The sequence below is a fragment of the Buteo buteo genome, chromosome 23, assembly GCF_964188355.1.
Source record: "Buteo buteo chromosome 23, bButBut1.hap1.1, whole genome shotgun sequence".
Lineage (NCBI taxonomy): Eukaryota > Metazoa > Chordata > Aves > Accipitriformes > Accipitridae > Buteo > Buteo buteo.
In genome coordinates, this window is record NC_134193.1 from 20354911 (window position 1) to 20374771 (window position 19861).

Genomic DNA, 19861 nt, shown 5'->3' on the forward strand with positions numbered 1-19861 from the left:
CCGCCCTGACTTGCTCCTTTGTGCTGGCACGGTGCTGGGAGAGGGAGCATCGTGCATTGGAGCAGGGCTTGGCCATCACCGGGGTCAGGATGCCGTCACCCTCTGTCACCGTCTAAAACGGTGGGGTGGGTCGCAGCTGAAGCGTTTGATGCCTCTTCAGCAGGTTAATGACTCAAAGGAAAGGTTTCTCAGCTGCGTGCTCAGGGGAGGGAGAGACACGGGTATTTTTAGCCGTTCCCGCCTGGGTTGGGAATGGGGTGTGCGTCACGCGTGGGACTGGGAGCATGGCCATACTGGCCTCTCCAGGGATTTCACGGAGGCTCCACAGGACCCCGGGGAGCTTGGGCACCTTTCACCACCTCGAAGCTGGTTTCTAATGGCACTTCTGAGCTGTTTTGATCCTGGAGCACCCGCCCTGTCCTCTGCCAACACATATATCTGTAATTAAAGCATAGCTTTCATGTCTCTTATGCTGATTTCCATAAGCTGCTTGGGGTTTGGTTTGGGTAGCCCTCGCTTGGGAAGTGCCAAAGGAAAAACCACAGGGTGATCTTCACCTGGCTGAGCCCGCAGGGACGTCGCATCCTCCACGTCTGCCCACCTGGGAGCCCTGACGCCACCACCCGCCGGTATGTTTTCCAGAGAAAATAAAGCTTAGCTCCCTGGGCTGAGCTTTAGGAGAGGTTTTTAGCCCCTGGAGAAGTAGGTGGATGCATGATGAGGTTGCAGCACGGCTGGGAGCTGAACCTGACTCTGCTGAATCCAGCCTTTCCAGACCTGGGAGAGCTGAAAAATAACTACGTCTTGGGCTGGCCTTATTCTTCACCTGGTTTTTGATCTCTTGCTTTGCAAGTGAGGCTTGTCTCCAGGCTTTCCTCTGCAGCTGGGACTCTAAAGCCATTGTGGTTGTTGGGCTTTTAACTGCAGCTCCAGAGTCTCTGGCCGTGAGTGAGCTCCGGGACCCACGTGGGGAGGAAACAGCAAAATTCATCCCGTGGCTTCGGTCCGCAGCTATGCTCTCCCCTGCCTCGTCTCAGACTTGCTCTTGCAAACATGGGCAGGAATAGCATCATTTCTGTGCAGAAGTGTCTACAGATGATGCAGGAGCGGTGTCGAAGCTGCCGGGTGCGAAGCTGCCCGTGGGCATGTCCCAGGGGCTGCCAAATGTGAGCAGAGGAGTGTCCAGTGTCCTTGTTTCACGCTCTTGCTGAGCAGCAATATCGTGATACTATCACTATCGTGATAGTGATATCCCTGCTGTCAGAGACCTTTTCCTCTGAAACCTTGAAAAGAAACTGAGATGACTTTGAAACCGTGGAAGGAGTTTGAGAGGGCTCCTCGAGCTGGGAGCTGGCGCGGTGTGTGCAGTGGGTACGCGAGGGCTGTCCCCGTCCCTGTCGCGCTTGTGGCTGTGATTCGGGAATGGCCGGGCATCCGCAGTGGGTCTGTGCCGCACAGCACCACTCTGCGCGATGCAAACTCCTCCGTGGGTTATGGTGGTGACTACCGGATTTTAAGGGTGCCTGTGTCGTATCGCTTTTTTTCTGAAGAGTTACTTCACCAGCACTTCTCAGTGGCTGGAAATACCGTCCTTGCAGGGAGAAGAAATGCGATGCACGAGCGTACCCCGGTTCCGCCTGCCCACGTGTGCCCATCGCTCGGCTCAGCCCTTTCTGGCTGGGGCAGACCCGTGCCGAGCCCTTCCTCAGCGTCTGCCTCACCCTCCTCACTCCTTGAGCTGATTGCGTCCATAAACCAGCTCTTAAAACAAACAAATAGAAAGCCATTTAAAAAAACATCTACAAACTCCCTGAAATTTGAGAGGTTTCCTGAAGCAAAAGCCTGGAAAGAACCCGGGCAGCCCAGCCGGGCATGGGGCAGCCCCCAGCCCCCTGTGCCTTCAGGCAGGGGCTCCCCTGCCCCCCAGGGGAGTTCCTCCAATCACTAATTAACCTCCTGGCTAATAACCATGCCCAGGCTCAGGCTGGGCTCTTGCTCTGGCTTCCCATCCCTGAGCTCAAACCACCACTTGCCTGTACTGAAATTGGAAACGGTCCGAAAACTAATTGGGTGGGAGGGCTTTCAGCTCTGCGCCCCTCGCCCCGGCCTCATTTAAGCCCCGCAGTGCAGGAACCCCAATCCCAGAGACAGCCCCCCTCCCGGCCGCCCGGCTCAACCCGGGATGCAGAGCATCGCCTCTCGGTCCCGGCTGCCCACGGTGGCACCGCCGCGAGCCAAAGCCCACGCCGTGGCGGTTCCCGTGCCGTGGCGGTTCCCGCGCGCTCGACGATTCCCGCGCTGCCCCTGGGGCTCTTTGTCCAGCATCCTTTTTTTTTTTTCCTCTCCTTATTCCTTCTTTTTTTTTTTTTTTTTTTCCGCCTTTTTCTCCCATTGGAGAATCTCATGAACGCTTCCCTGTCGGCCAGCCGCCGCGAAAGCCCAGAGGATTGTTTTAAGAAAAAAAGCGTGTGTGGTGCGGGGAGGCGGGGGAGAGCGGTGCTTTTAACAGATGACTGCACACTTGAGCGGTTTGCCGGCGGCGTGCCTGTGCCGGCCGCCGGGCCCCGCACAATGGCCTCTCTCAGGCGGCCACGGCCCCAGCCCTCGCATTCCCCCGCACGGGGCCACGGCGCAGCCACCCAGAAGCGCCGTCGTCGCCCCACGGCCGCGGCGCCCCGGGCTCAGAGCCGCCGGCGAGCCGGGCATCGGCTGCGGGCGCCGGCAGCTGCTCTGCCTCATTAGGATGCACACCTGCTCCCCGCCGCCCTTTGTGTGCCGAGCAGATGCCCTGATTTATTATTATACACATTTTCTTTTTCATTTGGCCTGGATAATGCCGTCTCATTAACTCAAAATGTCTCCGAATCCTGACAAATTCTCACACAATCCCCAACAATGAAATCAGAATTGGGTTAAAAAAAAAAAAAAAAAAAGGAGGAGAAGAGGAGAGGGGAAGCGGGGCTGAAACGTGGTCCTGCTGCCGGCACGGCGCGGCAAAGCACGGTGGCTCCGGGTCGGGGCCGGCTGAGGGTGGGGGTTTGCTGGCTGTGCTTCACCAGAGAAGCCCCATGTTCTTGTTTTGGGGTTTGCAGGCTGGTGGGGTTTTGCAGGTGAGTGTTCTGCTCCGCAGCCGGGGGGCTGCAGCGTTCCCCAGGACCCTTCTCGCTCACCCCCAGGGCGGCTGCCTGCCGTGGGAGCCCTGGAGGCCACGCACGAGGCTCGGGGACGCGAGGTCCCACCAGCTCAGGTGGCAACGGGTGCGAGCACGTGGTGGGTGCCCTGAGCCCCGACCTGCCAAAGCACAGCGGGGACCGCAGTCCCCCAGTGCCCGGGTGCTGTCGTCTTCCCCAGCCGTCACCTCCAGCGGTGGTTGCCTTACCCCAAGCTCGCAGCAATGCCTGCAGCCGCCCCCAGATTTATTTCTGCTGTCAAGGCTTCTGACAGCAGCCGGCGTGCCCCGCTCTGCTGCGGTGGCATTGCCATCACGGTGTGGGACAGCAGCGTGCCGGCGGCGTCTCGCTTCTCCCATGGATGCTACTCGCGACGGCTGCTCGGCGCAGCCCAGCCAGGGTAGAAAATCCCCCTTTGGAAGCAGTGTAACGCGAGCAGAGCTGGTTGGGGACAAAACACGTGGCATCTCATGTTGCAGACTTGATAGAAGAGATGCCGTGTGGGAGGGTTCGCGCTGGGGAGGTGCTGAAGGGCCTCGTCTCCGGGATCTTCATTTGATGTCAGGTGCCCTCGGTCTCTGTGTGCACAGCTTTGCTCTGTCCTCCCTTTCCCAGGGGGAAGCTTCCCGCTCTGCGGGGTCCTGTGCCAGCCTCGCTGGGATAGCCGGCGGGATTTGCCCTTGCGGCGTGTCCCTGTCGCCTGCCCCGGTCCCGCAGCAGGCAGTTGCTCCAGCCCTGTCGACCAACGGTGACAGATGGTTGAGCCGGTGGCCGCGTCGGGGGGGCCTTTTCTCAGGGCCCCCACGGAGAGGGACGCGGCAGCCGGGGCCACTCGTTCCCTCCTTCCACAGGGTTTGTCTTTGGGGAAGATCTCAGCTGGCTGCGAGGAGCAGAAATGTGTCCCACCTGCTACCAGCCGGCGCTGAGCCTGTGTTTGATTGTGTTTGAGTGATTTCTTAGGATGGAGGGAGGATGAAAATCTCCCTGGTGGAGCAGAGACCCCGGGACGGGCAGGGACACGGGGCTATCCCCGTGCCACTTGTGACCCCACGGGCCACTGCAGGGTTTCCTTTTCCTTGGGGTCTGTGGGTGCCCTGGGGTGGGTGCAGGTATAGGGTTCCCCATCCTGGCTCCACCACGTCCCCCCTTGTGCCTTGGTTTCCACTTCAGCAAGGGCGGGGGGGGGGGGGGGGCGCAAAAAAAGCACATTGGGATGAGAAGCATCTCAGACGTCAGCGCCGAAGGCTGCGGTTTTGCAAGTCGGTGCAGGCCCCTCGATGGGGGACGCCTTTGTTCCCGGCGCCTCTTTCATCTTCCTCTTCTCAGCCCAGCGCGGCCAGGGCAGAGCCTTGCAATTGCCAAACCCGACGTGCCGGGATGCGGTGCGGGGTCAGGTCCGGGGAGGGTGTTCCCAGAGCTGGTCCCTGGGCCATCCGGGTGTCCCCCAGCCCCTCGGGACCGATCCTGCTGACGCTGACAACGTGTCTCGCCCCTGCCAGGTGTAGCGGTGCCTACGTGGGCGAGCGGTGCCAGCTGCCCAACCCCTGCCTGAGCTCCCCTTGCAAAAACGCCGGCACCTGCATCCCGGTGGTGCGCGGCAGCACCGTGGACTACACCTGCGTCTGCCGCCTGGGCTTCACCGACGAGCTCTGCCTGACGCCCCGCGACAACGTCTGCCTCAGCAACCCCTGCCGCAACGGGGGTACCTGCGACCTGCTGACGCTCAGCGAGTACAAGTGCCGCTGCCCGCCGGGGTGGTCGGGTAAGGCGGTGATGCCACGCGGTGTGGGGACACGGTGACCCAGCTCTGGGGGGGAGAGGGACGGCTTGGGTGTGATGGGTTGCTCCTGGAAAACTCCCGTGGATGGAGAAGGGCGCTGCCTCTGATTTCGGCTTCCTCCGGTGCTGGGGGAAAGGTGGGGGGGACGGTCTGCAAACCCGAGTCGGGGCTTGGGAGGGTCCCTGGCTGAGTGAGCTGCGAGCTTCCTGCACAGGTAAGGGTTTTACGGGGTGGGTAGAGGCGGGGGGAATTAGTTGCAACCCCTGTGAACACAGTCCCGGAGCCGGCTCTGCACCCCAGTGCAAAGATAGCTCCCACCAGTTTGCATCCTCATCCTCCTTCCCTGCCCTCCCCAGGCAAAACCTGCCAGCAGGCCGACCCCTGCGCCTCCAACCCCTGCGCCAACGGGGGCCAGTGCGTCCCCTTCGAAGCCCACTACATCTGCCGGTGCACCGCCGGCTTCCACGGGGCCAACTGCAAGCAGGACGTGAACGAATGCAGCATCTCGCCCCCCGTCTGCAAGAACGGCGGGAGCTGCACCAACGAGGTGGGCACCTACCAGTGCTCCTGCAAGCCGGCGTACACCGGGCAGAACTGCGAGCATCCCTACGTGCCCTGCAACCCCTCGCCCTGCCAGAACGGAGGGACGTGCCGCCAGATCGGAGACACCACCTACGACTGCACGTGCCTGCCAGGTAGGGGCTGCCCCCGAGGCAGGGGACGGGGATAGAGGACCCTCTTGGGCCCCCCCCCCCCAACAAGTAGCGCCCGATCTTCCCCCGAGTTATGGCTCTGGGAGGGACAAAAACGAGCGGCTGTGGGCTCGCTGTGCTGCATGTGTTTGGGAAGACGTTGGGCCACGATGTCCGAAGAGGAGAGGTCATCTGGGGGCTTTTTATACTTGGTGATTCACCAGAATAGCTCTTCCAGAGAAGTGTTTCAGCAGAGGCCCCTGTGCGGATGCTCATATTCCAGAATAAGAGTGCCTTTTTCCGCTTTAGCTTAATCCACTTCCAGAATGGAATAATTAGCCCGGAATAGCTCTTTTGGAAAGTTTCCGAGTGCGAACAGAGTTGGGAAAGGGAGACCCTCTCCGTGCTCACTGCTGCTCCCTCCGGCAAGTGCCGGAGCCACCCAGCTGAATTAGAGGGGCTCTTGCAGGAGGGGGCCTGGCAGGGGCTGTCCCAGGACCTCAGCACCATATACAGGAGATCAGCACCCTATACAGGAGCTCAGCACCCTGCAAGGGAGCTTGGCACCCTACATGCCAGAGGAAAGAAAAGCGGTTGTGAAAGGGCCCCCCCTGACCCCGGCAAGCCCTTTCGCTTCTGCCGTCGAGCAGTGGTCTGCAGCGCGGTCAGGGCAGGGAGCAGAAGGGGACGAGCGTGGCCCCACGCTTCCCCCCATCCCCACGCCGGCTGAAGAAATGAAATAATGGGGTTTCCTGCCGGCGGGTGGCCGGTACAGCCCAGAGCCACGCTGCACCCAGTGCAGACCAGGCTGTGTTTGCCGGAGGGCGAGTGCAGTTTCTGACCTGAGCCAGCCACGCTGGCCGGCTGCGGCAGACGCGGAGGGGAAGCATCCAGCCTCTTCCTTGGGAGGAAGCTGTGGGCAGCGTGAAGCTGCCTGAGAAGTCTCTCGTTGGGATTGCTTTCATCTCCTCTGGTCGCCCGTAGCCCCGTGGGGACTGGGGCAGGACGAGGGGTAGGTGGTTTCTCTGCTCTGCACCCTGGGTGGTGTTTGGCATTACCGCAGGGAGCTCCAGCCTCCCTTTGCCGGAGCTCCTGCCCCACTGCCGCTGGGGACGTGGCATCGGGGCGGGGATGGGATGTCCCAGCCAGCACAGACGTACCCGCATCCTGCTGCCAGCCCGGTGCCGGGGGAAGATGCACAATCCCTGTGGGGCAGCGTGGGGGAATCTCGCCTTGATCTCTGACACGGGCTCAGAGGTTCAATCCTCTTCCCAAAGCTTTTGGCTGCAATAACTCAGGAGACTCGTTAACCATCCAAAATACACAGGGCGCTGCCGGATCCCCTGCATCCCCTCCATGCCTGCTCCTCCAGGCTGGAGCAAAGCTCCTGTCCTTAGGGGCAGCGAGGCGTTAGGACTGACCGGGCGAGCAGCGCCGGGGAAGGAAGCCTTTCCTTCTGGGATGAGCCGGTGCGGCTGGGAGCTCCCAGGGGCGATGCTCCGCGGGAGCAGCTCTGAGCCCTGGCAGGGCAGAGCAGCATCGCCACAGGGACGGGCAGGTGGAGGGGGCAGGAGGAGCAGCGCTGGCCCTGCCCTGCCGTTCTGCTGACGAGGCACTTTTCCCCAGAGCAGCCCAAGCGTCGGGCACGTCGGGGTGAGGTATGGCCTTGGGGGAGCATCCCTGCTGCGGAGGGGGAAGATCGGTGCTTTCGCGCCCAGCTGCGGCTTCGTGGGCTGCTTCCAGAAGACTTGCATGCTGCACGAGCTGGTTCACCTCCCGCGGGGTGGCACGGCACGGCCCCTGCGCCGGGGGGGGGACAGGGGGGTCCCTCGGCAGCTCCGCCATCCCGCATGGCTCGCGGCAGGAGCTGCATCGGCTTCGAGCGGAGGCAGGAGGGACCGGGGGCTGTTTCTCATGATAAGAGGGTGATTGATACGCTGGTATGCAGCGCAGCAGACCTGAAACAATGTCCGCTTTTCATTCCTGGAGAGGCCTGGCCGTACCGGGTTTCTTCAAGTTAAACTAATCTCGGCTGTTTTATCATGCCATCGCTGTAGAATGTAACCCTGAGTTTAAAGTAATTGCAGTACTAATTACTCATTCGGATGGTTCAAAATGAGTTAATCCTGGTATCTAGGACATTGCCAGTTATTGCTGTTCAGTCTCAGCCCAGCTGCTTAAAAATGAGGCACAAATCAAAGTTATCTGCTTTGGACTCCTACCAGCAATCATAAATAGCTGTTGCTGCTCCTCTTGCGATGGGGCTGAGGCTACGGGGGAGAGGAAAACGTGGCCCTTTGGAGAGGGAGAGAGGGGAAAACCCCCAGTTGGGCCAGGGTCTGGGGTCCCACAGATGATGAACCTGGGCACCCGGTCCCTTCCCATGGAGGCAGAGGTGACGTAGTGAGCTGCGTGGGCAGGGGAGCAGCCCGGTCTGGACCTGCAGAATGCCTTGAGGAGTTTGGGGGAGCTGCAGGTGCACGCCGGCACCGCGGGGAGCTGCCGCGGGCTGGCATTGCCGTCCCGGCCCCGAGCGCCTGGGCGGGCTGGGAAGGCTGACACCCGACGGCGGCTGGGTCGGGGGCTTTGGGGTCTTAGAGTAAATGCAGCTCTTAACCCAAGGGGCTGTTAGAGGAGGATGGGGTGGCTTGGCAGATGCCCGTAGAAGGGCTGGGCCGTTTGATTTCTGCTGCAGATGCCGCAGGGAGAGGCCGGGGGCGGCGCGGTTTCCATGTGTGCCGCGCTATTAGGTGGAGGCGATAAGATAAACCCCGAGCAGCCGGGCTCACGGCGCGAGAGGTGGGCTGGGATTAGCGCAGCGCGGCGTGGGGCGGTGGTTCCCCCTGCCAGGGACTTGGATCCCCCTCCGGGGAAAGCGCTGCTGCTGAGGCTCTTTACATGTGAAATTAAAAGCCGGTGAGTCAGCACCGGGTGCCGCAAGCCTTTGTGGGAGCAGCCCTGGTTCATCCTGGCTTGCTGTGGAGCCGGATCCTCTGATGCTCGGGGCGAGCGTCTCCAGAGCCGGGGGCTTTAGCAGGTGAGCCCCACGCTGGGGACGTCCCGTCTGCCCTGCGTGGAGGAAGCCACCACCAGGCTCCGGCGATGGTGCCCTGGCAGGGAAACCTGCGTGGCAGAGCCAAACCCCGGCAGAGGCGGGACGGGGCTGGGGATGAAACCGGGCAGCGGGGCTGGGAGCAGCTGGGCACCTGATAACAAGCAGCCTGCCATCAGCGGGGGGCTGGTGGGGGGCTGAGGCAGTGGCACGGCCGGTTGGTCAGTTGGCATCATGGCAGACGTCACCTCTGCGCAGGGTTTACGGGCCAGAACTGCGAGGAGAACATCAATGACTGTCCAGGCAACAACTGCAAGAATGGTGGCACCTGCGTGGACGGCGTCAACACCTACAACTGCCAGTGCCCACCCGAGTGGACAGGTAATGCCGCTGCCAACAGCAGGGGTGGCACGGGGCTGGGCTGGGAGGATGGATCCTTCCCCGGGACGTGCTGGGGACCGGGTGGGGAGAGCCGTCCTGCTTTGCGGCGATGCTCGTGGAGCCTGCGGGAGCTGGGCAGCGCCAGCCTCACGCAGGTGCCCTGTCCCCCGGCAGGTCAGTACTGCACCGAGGACGTGGACGAGTGCCAGCTGATGCCCAACGCCTGCCAGAACGGGGGCACCTGTCACAACAACCACGGCGGCTACAACTGCGTCTGCGTCAACGGCTGGACGGGCGAGGACTGCAGCGAGAACATCGATGACTGCGCCATGGCCGCCTGCTTCCACGGGGCCACCTGCCACGACCGGGTAGCCTCCTTCTACTGCGAGTGCCCCCACGGCCGCACAGGTGAGGTCCTTGTCCCATCTTGCCCCCTGCTCGCAGTGCAGGGTGGCAGCTCCCTGCACGTCCCCTGGCTCCGAGCTGAGGTCTTGGTGCGTGATGACTTACCCCCCCAATCGCCCTTGACGTGCCCCTGCCTTTTGCCGCCCAGGTTTGCTGTGCCACCTCGATGACGCCTGCATCAGCAACCCCTGCAACGAGGGCTCCAACTGCGACACCAACCCTGTCAACGGCAAAGCCATCTGCACGTGTCCTTCGGGGTACATGGGGCCAGCCTGCAACCAGGACGTGGACGAGTGCTCGCTGGGTGAGCGCCGGGGCTGAGCTCGTGCGGGTGGTAGAGGAGCAGCTGGGCAAAGCGCCGGTGCCGCCGGGAGCTCACGTGCCGCCAGGATCGTGTCCTGTGAGCCGCGCTTGTGTGTTGCAGGAGCCAACCCTTGCGAGCACGCGGGGAAATGCATCAACACCCAGGGGTCCTTCCAGTGCCAGTGTCTGCAGGGCTACTCGGGCCCTCGCTGCGAGATCGACGTCAACGAGTGCCTCTCCAACCCCTGCCAGAACGATGCCACCTGCCTGGACCAGATTGGGGAGTTCCAGTGCATCTGCATGCCCGGTGGGTGGGCAGCCCTGCGGACCCCTGCCCCGGTGCTGGGTGTGGGTGACGGGAGGGCTCCGGGTGCCCCTGAGCTTCAGCTCGGTGTCGGTTTGGGTGAGGAGCCATGGGAGGCTCGTGTGCATGGGGACAGCGCTGAAAAGAAAGAGCCTGGTAAAGATTGCACGGTCTCCTGCAGCGGTGGGGGGACGGGAGGTGAGAGTCGGGCACCATCAGCCCTGCTCTGGACTCGTCCTCTTGCCGACCTTGCTGGCTTGGATCAAGCCAAGGGCAGGGAGATCCGGGGTAGACAACCCCGGAGCAGCCTGTGCATCAGGTCCTACTACCTGTAGCACAGCTCCTGAGCTTCCTTTATAAAGACGGGGGGGACCAAACGTGCCCTGGCATAATCTACCCATCCTGCTCGTTGTGCCAGCTCCGTGCTGTGGCGCTGACAGCGTGCCGGGTCTCTCCACAGGTTACGAGGGGGTTTACTGCGAGATCAACACGGACGAGTGCGCCAGCAGCCCCTGCCTGCACAACGGCGACTGCCTCGACAAGATCAACGAATTCCACTGCGAGTGCCCCACTGGTACGTGGCATCCGTCCCGCTGCCATCGCGGCGGAAACAAAGCCATGATGCCTCCCAGCTTGAGCCGGGAAGGAGCCGAAAATGGGCTCCTTAAATTTGGGGGAAATGGGGAGAGTGGGCTGAGCACCTCTCGGTGCTTTTGGTGGGGGGGTTCTCCCATTGCGGTGAGGGGCTGAGCTCCGTGCAGGCAATGCTGCTCCAGGTCCGGCCCATGGGAGAGGGGAAGGAGGATTAAACCCCACGGCTTTGCACTTGAAAAGGCCCCTCTTTGGGAAGGAGAGCCGGGGGCCGGGGGGGGCCGCACCAGCAGCTTTGAATGCGGTGTCAAAGTCACGGGGTGGAGCGGAGAATGGGGAGACGGTTAATCTGTGAAAGGAGGTTTTGAAGTTCAGAGACTTTGCTCCTCTAGAGATGTAAATAAGATGCTCTCAATGGCGGGTCGCAGCCCCGCATTCAGGGCCCCCAGCAGCCATCCCCATGGAAACCCGGCGGGCCCGGTGGGATCTGCCCGGCGGCGGGGGGAGGCTGGTGGGTCCAGTCGCTGCGCGGGGACGTGACTTCTCCCTCCGTTCCAGGCTTCAACGGGCACCTGTGCCAGTTTGACATCGACGAATGCGCCAGCACCCCCTGCAAGAACGGTGCCAAGTGCGTGGACGGTCCCAACACCTACAGCTGCGAGTGCACTGAAGGTGAGGGGTCCCCATGTACCGGGGGGCTCCAGGGGTCCCACCCCACCGGCCACGAACAACCCACCTTCTGCCCCGTGATGCGCCGTCAAACCACGTTGCCAAATTACGAACAAGTACCCGCCTCCCCAAGCATCTGCCTCGGGGGGGGTGTCTCCGAACCCCCCCCCCGGCAGCAGGGTCGGTCCCTGCCGATGTGACTCCCATGGGGCAGGACTGTCCCTTTCCCGGGCGTCGGCGGAACGAGTCGAGCCCTGCTGCCCGCCGGGCCCGGAGCCGGGCGTAACGAGCCCAGCGCTCGTTAGGTGTGGCCCCGCAGCAGCCGTCCCACCGTGCTCCCTGCCTCGGCGGCGGGCGGCAGCGAGGGGGAAGGCAGGAAGGAAGGAATAAAGCTGCCTCTATGGGGACGCAAGGTGCAGGGCTGCGGGGGCTCGCCGACCGAAACCCAAGGAGCGGTTGCACAAAATGATGACTTGAGCCCTGGTGGCAAACAGTGGCTCTTTTGTGGAGCAGCTCCCGCCAGAAATCTTCCAGCTGAATGGCCTCTAATTAGTGTCTTGCTAATGCCAAGCCCCGATGAAAAGCTGCTATGTGGGCTTGGCGGGGTCTAGTCAAAGCTGTACTTTGTCCTCAGCTCTCCACCCCCAAACCCGGCGGGGAGGGAGCTGGCCAGGAGAATAGGATCTGCCGGGGGGGTTATTATTCGGGGGTGCCTGTGGCCGGCCCCCCCGCACGCTCCGGGACGAGCCGCGGGTGAGCGCGGGGCCCCGCTCCTGAGCCGAGGCGGCTTAATGCAGGTCATTGTGCGCCCCGGGACAAAGCCCGCAAGCCGGGGTCTGACCAGCCCTGCCGCCGGCGTGCCAGGGTGCTCCCTTGCCTGCACCCCGTTCCCGGGGGTCCCGGGGCTCGTGGTGGGGTAGGTGGGCAGGTCAAGCCACCCCGGTGCACTGCCTGACACCTGGCCGGGGTGGGAAGGAGTGTCCCCTGTCCTGACCCCGCATCCTCCATCCTCACCCCACGTCACCCATCCTGACCCTCTGTGTCCCCCCCCGCTGGTGGCAGGTTTCTCGGGTGCTCACTGTGAGATCGACATCGATGAGTGCGACCCCGACCCGTGCCACTACGGGACCTGCAAGGACAGCATCGCCGCCTTCACCTGCCTCTGCCAGCCCGGCTACACGGGCCACCGCTGCGACATCAACATCAACGAGTGCCAGAGCCAGCCCTGCAAAAATGGAGGGACCTGCCAGGACAGGAACAACGCCTACAACTGCCTCTGCCTCAAAGGGACCACGGGTGAGCGGGAGGAACCCCCCGGGGGCTCCACGCAGGTCGGCCGTGCCGGTGCGGCACCCCATTCCCATCCCCATCCCCAGGCGGGTTGGCCCTGGGCCACCGCCGTCAGCCAGCCCGGTGCCGGGGCCGGCCTGGGGTGTCTTCGGTGAGGGCGAGTTCTCCCGGTTTGGTGCCCGGCTTTCGGCAGGAACCGCACCCCAGCCGGGAGCCGCTGGTGGCGGAGGCGCTTTGTTGTGGAGCGGCGGCGGCAGTCAGTGCCGGCGGGCTTCGTTTTGCCTCGTCAGCGGGGCCGGGGACCCCCTTAACGGCACCACTCTCCTCCCCAGGTCCCAACTGCGAGATCAACCTGGACGACTGCGCCAGCAACCCCTGCGACTACGGCAAGTGCATCGACAAGATCAACGGCTACGAGTGCACCTGCGAGACGGGGTACACAGGTGAGAGCAGGGCATGGTGGCCACCCTGGGGACCTGGTCCGGATCCAACCTGGCGCCGGGGAGCCCTGGGATGCCCCCTGTGCCCGCGGCAGTGCGGGGATGCCTGCAGCTGGTGGTGCCCCGCGCAGCCCCGGGCGAGGGTGCGGCGAGGAGGGGAGATGCTGCCATCCCGCTCGCCGGAGGTTTTGCACCCTCCAGTGCCCCTGCTTGTTCAGGAGGGTGACCCTGGCTCAGGCCGAAATCAAAGGGGTGTCTGGTGCCGCGAATTCGACTCCTGCTGCGCCCACTCCCATGGGTATCGGGTTGCCGCCTTGTCCGACTGGTTTGTTTGATCGCTGCTGGAAATGGCGGAGGGCTTTGATGGGAGCAGCCCCCACCTCTCCCCGCTCGCGCGGCCCCTTGTCCTCCCGCTCGCAGGGAGCCACAATAAAGCCTGGCTTTGTCAGCCGCGGCAGGTAGGGTTACAGGCTGAAACCGGCTCCCTTCGTTATTCCCTCCTGGACCAAACGAGCCCAGGGCACAGCCTCTTCCCAGTCATGTTTAATTAAGCCAGGTGGGCGATGCAGGGTGTGAAGTCACCCTACCCGGAGAGCAGCCCGCTCCTACGCAGGCGGCACACGTGTGGCTGGAGATTTGAGCCGCCGGCAGCCGTTCCCCGGGTGGCTGGAGGGGGACCTGCCCGGTGGGTGCTCCCCGGGAGGTGGCATGCACCCACCGTGCCGTGCCGTGCATCCCGTGGGGGTCACAATTCCTCACCTCCCGCTTTCCCAGGGCACATGTGCAACATCAACATCGACGAGTGCTCCAGCAACCCTTGCCACAACGGGGGCACGTGCAAGGATGGCATCAACGGCTTCACCTGCCTCTGCCCCGAGGGCTTCCATGACCCCAAGTGCCTGTCCGAAGTGAACGAGTGCAACAGCAACCCCTGCATCCATGGGAAATGCCACGATGGGTTGAACGGGTAGGCTGAGGGTGCGGGGGCTGCTGGGGGGCTGCTGGGACCAAAGGGCCACCCAGCAAAGTTGGGGTTAGAGGCAGGGAAAACAGCCACCCCCTGTGCCGGTGCTCATCCGTGCTGTGTGCTAGTGCCAGGGGATGTTTCCCTGCAGGGGCACAATTAAGAGCCAGTAAATGACGGCTGGTGTAGCCAGCAGGGCTAGGTCGGACCAGGTCCTGTGCTTTATGCCCCAATTTTTCCCCAAAGCTACAGGTGTGACTGCGACCCAGGCTGGAGTGGGACAAACTGCGACATTAACAATAACGAGTGTGAATCCAATCCCTGCATGAACGGTGGCACCTGTAAGGACATGACCAGTGGCTACATCTGCACCTGCAGGGAGGGCTTCAGCGGTAAGGGCGCAGCCAGGGACACTGCCCTGTCCCCCCATGCTTGGTGGGAGCTGTGGTGGGAGCTGTGGTGGGCTTCCCCGCGGTGCTAGATGGGCTGGAGGCTTTGCTGTGGGGATGGCAGAGACCCCAGGTCTGGTTGGGAGATAGAGTCATAGAATTGTTTAGGTTGGAAAAGACCTTTAAGATCATCAAGTCCAACCGTCATGTGGCAGTACAGCCAGATGTGGCAGTACAACCAGATGTGGCAGTGCAGCCAGCCTGGGGACCTTCAGCAGAGTTTGGGCACCCAAGGCTGGAGCTGAGAGCAGGAGGCTCTGCCAGGGTGATGGGTGGGCCATTGTCACCACGTCCCCACTGTACCCTCAGCCCGCTCCCACCAGCACGCCTCCATCACAGCCGCTTTTATCTATTTTTCTTAACGCAGGACCCAACTGCCAGACCAACATCAACGAATGTGCTTCCAACCCCTGCCTGAACCAGGGCACGTGCATCGACGATGTCGCCGGCTACACCTGCAACTGCCTCCTGCCCTACACAGGTGAGGGGGAGCACCCCGTGCCCCCCAGGCCCTCACCGGGGCTCTGCGGGGCTGCCGCTTCGGGTGTGACAGCAAATCGTTCCCTCTGCGTGTGCAACGAGCCGGCACCAAGCGTAGAGGCTTCCCTCGCGCTGCTCTGCCGTGGGGCTGCCCATGGCCGTGGCTCCACCTCCCCGTGCCACGGCGCAGCTGGAGGAAATTCGGAGGAGCTTTGGGAACCAGCCAGCCAGAGCTTCCTCCCTCCTCCTCCTCCACCTCTTCCTCCTCCTGGAGGGCACCGAGGCAGTGGCTTGGCCACACCAGCACCCAAGGCAGCAGCACCAGGGCGGCCACCCCGCTCGCAGCCCACCACCCCGGGGGGGTCGGCCGCTGCCGGTGGCCCCGTTCTTCTGCCCTGATGCTCACGCTGGAAAAAGCGAGCCGAGGGGCTGGGGGATTCTGCTGAGCCAATTCCTGTTTGCCGGCCTCCCGCTTCCGCTCGCGCAGAGCCGCAGCCGGTGCACAATTGCAGGAAGCCGTGAGCTGTTTCCTGCCCTCGGCAGTGGCCATAGAAACCCCTGGGGGGGACGGGGACGGGGCAGGAGGGGAGGGGAAGGCTCTGGAAAATAGCAAAGGCCAGTTCGGGAGATACTGGCTGACAGGGAAGATAAGGGTTCGGAGGGAACGTGTCCCTTGGCTGGACGTAAACAGGAAAAGCGGCTGAGAGGGACCGGGGCGGGGAGTGCGAGGGAGGAAAGACACCCCGAGCGGCGCTTCCCTGCCAAAGGAAGTGTGCGGCGCTTTAACGCAACCCAGATTGCCAGAGCTTAAAGGATTCGTGGGGGGGCCCAGGGTCACGGGGGACCAGGAATGGAGGAGATGGCCCCAGCTGGGCTGCCCTGGGGGCTGGTGGGGAAGCCCAGAGCCTGTGCCAGGGCTGGCAGCAGCCCCAGGGCAGGGGACAGGGGTAGCAGGGTCTCGGGCCAGCCGTCGTTTCAGACCGGGTGTCAGCGGGTGCTTGTGCCTGTGCAGGAGCCACCTGCGAGGACGTGCTGGCCCCCTGCGCTGGCGGCCCCTGCAAGAACGGTGGCGAGTGCCGGGAGTCGGAAGACTATGAGAGCTTCTCCTGCAGTTGCCCATCCGGCTGGCAAGGTAGGGGCATGGTCCGTCTGGGGGTTCAGCACACCCCGCACTTCTCGGCTGCTCAGGGAGCCAAAGACGGAGAGGAGGGAGGGTGGCCAGGGACCAGCAGCGGGCAGATGGCTGCCTGCGTGCCCTGCACAGTGCCCAGCCTTGGGGAGGGTCCTGACCTGCCCCACGGCTCAGCAGGGTGGATGGGATGCAGCCATCGCCCGCACCCCTCGGCGAGGGCAGTTTGCTGCGAGGGCTCCCACCCTGGTGCGAGCGGTGCCCAAGACATCATCATCATCCCCGGGGGCTTTCGCCAGCACCTCCAGCCCATGTGGTCCCCGTCCCGCTCTGTCCCCCAGGTCAGACCTGCGAGATTGACATCAACGAATGCGTGAAGAGCCCCTGCCGCAATGGGGCCACGTGCCAGAACACCAACGGCAGCTACCGCTGCGCCTGCAGAACCGGCTTCACCGGCCGCAACTGTGACACCGACATCGACGACTGCAAGCCCAGTAAGAGCAGGGGTTGCTCCGTGGACCACGCTCAGCCTGGCCCCGAGCTGTCAGCTTCATTGCTCTTCCTGGGGCTGGGATTTTCCTTCCCGTGCATGGGCGAGCCTCGGCCGCTGCTTTGGCTTGGGCCGTGCTGCGAGCCCTGCCTGGGCTTTTGGGCCACCTCAAGCACGTCCCGGTTGAGTTGCGTCAGTCCAAGGCCAGATGAGAGCTGGCAGGAAGGAGGCTGGGGGGAGAGAGGGATGGGTGGGCAATAAGCAAGCGTGTCCCGTGTGCCCTCCTTGTGTCCAGTCCCCCGGCGGGACTGGCCCAGCTTCTGCCTGGTCCGCGGGCTCTGTCCCATCCCTCCACATGGCCAGGGGACACATGCCAGGACAGTGCTGTGGGGCAGCTCCCGGGCAGGGCTGCTGCACCAGGGCTGGACCCATTGAATCTTCACACGTACGTCCCTCCTCTCCAGATCCGTGCCATAATGGTGGCTCCTGCTCCGACGGCGTCGGCACGTTCTTCTGCGAGTGCCTGGCTGGTTTCCGTGGGCCCAAGTGCGAGGAAGACATCAATGAGTGTGCCAGCAACCCCTGCAAGAATGGTGCCAACTGCACCGACTGCGTCAACAGCTACACCTGCACCTGCCCCTCCGGCTTCAGCGGCATCCACTGCGAGAACAACACGCCTGACTGCACGGAGAGGTACAGCCCCGCGCGGCTCCTGCCGCGGGCGCAGCCTTTGTCAGGGCTGGAGCAAGGGGCTGAGGTCCTTGCGCTGCCCCGTAGCCCTGGGCCAGTTTGTGGGGGCTTTGGCGTGGAGCACGACCGGCGGTGACTCACTGGGATGTGATGTCTGTGTTCCCAGCTCCTGCTTCAATGGTGGGACCTGCGTGGATGGCATCAACACCTTCACCTGCGTCTGCCCGCCCGGCTTCACGGGCAGCTACTGCGAGCACGACATTAACGAGTGCGACTCCAAGCCGTGCCTGAACGGGGGCACGTGTCAGGACAGCTACGGGATGTACAAGTGCACTTGTCCGCAGGGATACACCGGGCTCAACTGCCAGGTAGAGGAGCCTTGGGCCATCAGCCGCTGACCCCAGCGCCTGTCCGTGCATGCTGGCTGTGGGGATTTGGGGGATCACTGCAGCCTCCACTCCTGCAGAAGCCCTACTGGGTCCTGACCCCCGTCCCTTGCTCTGCTCCCCCCCAGAACCTGGTGCGTTGGTGCGATTCCTCTCCCTGCAAAAACGGAGGCAAGTGCTGGCAGACCAACAACCTGTACCGCTGCGAGTGCAACAGCGGATGGACAGGGCTCTACTGTGATGTCCCCAGTGTCTCCTGCGAGGTGGCCGCTAAGCAGCAAGGTCAGTCCCTGCCATGTGTACGGCCTCACAGGGCCGGGGAGGGGTCTCCAGGTGCCCCCGTGTTGGGCTCTGAGCAGAGACATGCTCACTCCTCTTGGTGAGGATCTTTGGCACAACCAGAGCGATCTCAGGGATTGCACCCCCTGAGGCTGTGATCCCCAGGACGTGTCCCTGCGGTGCGTGGGTGTCACCGAGGTCCCCGCGTCTCACTCTGCTCTCCCCGGCAGGTATCGACGTAGCACATCTCTGCAGGAATTCGGGGCTCTGTGTGGACACCGGCAACACTCATTTCTGCCGCTGCCAGGCCGGCTACACCGGCAGCTACTGCGAGGAGCAGGTGGATGAGTGCTCCCCCAACCCCTGCCAGAATGGAGCCACATGCACAGACTACCTGGGAGGCTACTCCTGCGAGGTGAGTGCTGCGGGGGACGGAGATGTACAGGGAGAAAAGCACCAGTTATTGCCTTTCTGCTGCCCAAGGAGCTGCCCCAGCTTCAGGCTGGCTCAGTGCCCCTATAGAGGGTTGAAGGCTGGGGTGCTGGCTGTGCTCCTGCAGCCATGTGGGAATTGAGTGAACCTCTCTGATAGTTCCACTCTTCCCTCCTTGCAGTGCGTGGCTGGTTATCATGGAGTTAACTGCTCAGAGGAGATCAATGAGTGTTTGTCCCACCCATGCCAGAATGGAGGAACCTGCATCGATCTCATCAATACCTACAAATGCTCCTGCCCCAGAGGAACTCAAGGTAAATTAATTCCCCAGGCTGGGGCATTAGTGGGCTGAGTGCAGATATCCTCGGTATCTGCTCATTAGCTGCTTGGGCTAGCGGAAGCAAATGCAACGGTAGAGGTTTGTGTTTGCCTGCGAGCTTAGCCATCAAGGCCATGCAACCTTGGACGTGAGCTGCGCGGTGCTGCGTGCCTCCTGCCAGCGCGGCGGCTCAGACTGCCATTGAATTGGTCAGGCTCAGCCCCTTCGCAGGGAAGGTTCACACAAGCGACCACCAGGCACCCCGATACTGTTTGATGAGCTGTGTGGGTTGTTCCCCCATTTCTCTAGGGGTGCACTGTGAGATCAATGTGGATGACTGCAGCCCTTTCTTTGATCCTGTCACCCTGGGGCCCAAGTGCTTTAACAATGGCAAGTGCACGGATCGGGTAGGTGGCTACAGCTGCATCTGCCCCCCTGGCTTTGTAGGGGAGCGCTGCGAGGGAGACGTCAACGAGTGCCTGTCCAACCCCTGCGACGCCCGCGGCACCCAGAACTGCGTGCAGCGGGTCAATGACTACAAATGCGAGTGCCGACCTGGCTATGCAGGTGAGCGCTGCGTCCCTCCCGCTCCCAGCACCCCGTCCTGCAGCCCCCCCCCAGCCACCCCAAGCGTCTCGCACACCTTCCTCTGCTTCTCACGTGCTCCTCTCCCTCGGCAGGCCGTCGCTGCGACACCGTGGTGGACGGCTGTAAGGGCAAACCCTGCAGGAACGGTGGAACATGCGCGGTTGCCAGCAACACTGGCCGTGGCTTCATCTGCAAATGCCCCCCGGTACGTACCTGCTCCTCTCCAGCTCTGAGCATGGGATGTTGCACAGGCTCTGCAAGTCAGCCCCTTGCACAGAGGGGCAGTCAGGGGGCCAATTGAGCCCCTGAGGCTTCCCTGGCTGGGATAGCCAGGGGTAAGCATGGAGGGGAAGATGCTTTACTGTGGCTGCTCGCTGGAGCAAGGTGTATCCGTATATACATACCCTGCTCACTTGCAAGGAGACTGGCTTAGGGTCAGGGAGGAAGAGGTGGCTGAGCCCTCCAGCTATGACACACAGCTCTGTAGGACAGGCTCTTCCCTGGTTGACCATTATTTGCACCATGTAAAGGTGGAGCAGGCAGCTATGGAGAATAGCTCCCTTCATTTTGAGGGGGAT

The 19861-nt window shown here is 62.8% G+C and overlaps 1 protein-coding gene across 2 annotated transcripts in view; it reads left to right on the plus strand.

Annotated features, from left to right (window-relative positions):
* Positions 1-19861, plus strand: part of NOTCH1 (notch receptor 1) — a 43556-nt gene that overhangs the window by 15134 nt on the left and 8561 nt on the right. Inside the window, exons 3-24 of one of the 2 annotated variants that reach the window (XM_075054735.1) lie at positions 4670-4932; positions 5307-5645; positions 8953-9075; positions 9250-9483; positions 9629-9784; positions 9905-10090; positions 10548-10661; positions 11237-11350; positions 12410-12643; positions 12970-13080; positions 13852-14044; positions 14288-14433; positions 14858-14971; positions 15983-16102; positions 16441-16593; positions 17054-17282; positions 17446-17647; positions 17794-17947; positions 18175-18359; positions 18558-18690; positions 19005-19262; positions 19376-19488. In XM_075054735.1, the coding sequence (XP_074910836.1) occupies positions 4670-4932; positions 5307-5645; positions 8953-9075; positions 9250-9483; positions 9629-9784; positions 9905-10090; positions 10548-10661; positions 11237-11350; positions 12410-12643; positions 12970-13080; positions 13852-14044; positions 14288-14433; positions 14858-14971; positions 15983-16102; positions 16441-16593; positions 17054-17282; positions 17446-17647; positions 17794-17947; positions 18175-18359; positions 18558-18690; positions 19005-19262; positions 19376-19488 (3874 nt within the window). The remainder of the gene's footprint in view (positions 1-4669; positions 4933-5306; positions 5646-8952; positions 9076-9249; positions 9484-9628; positions 9785-9904; positions 10091-10547; positions 10662-11236; positions 11351-12409; positions 12644-12969; positions 13081-13851; positions 14045-14287; positions 14434-14857; positions 14972-15982; positions 16103-16440; positions 16594-17053; positions 17283-17445; positions 17648-17793; positions 17948-18174; positions 18360-18557; positions 18691-19004; positions 19263-19375; positions 19489-19861) is intronic. The other variant, XM_075054736.1, reaches the window with a different exon arrangement.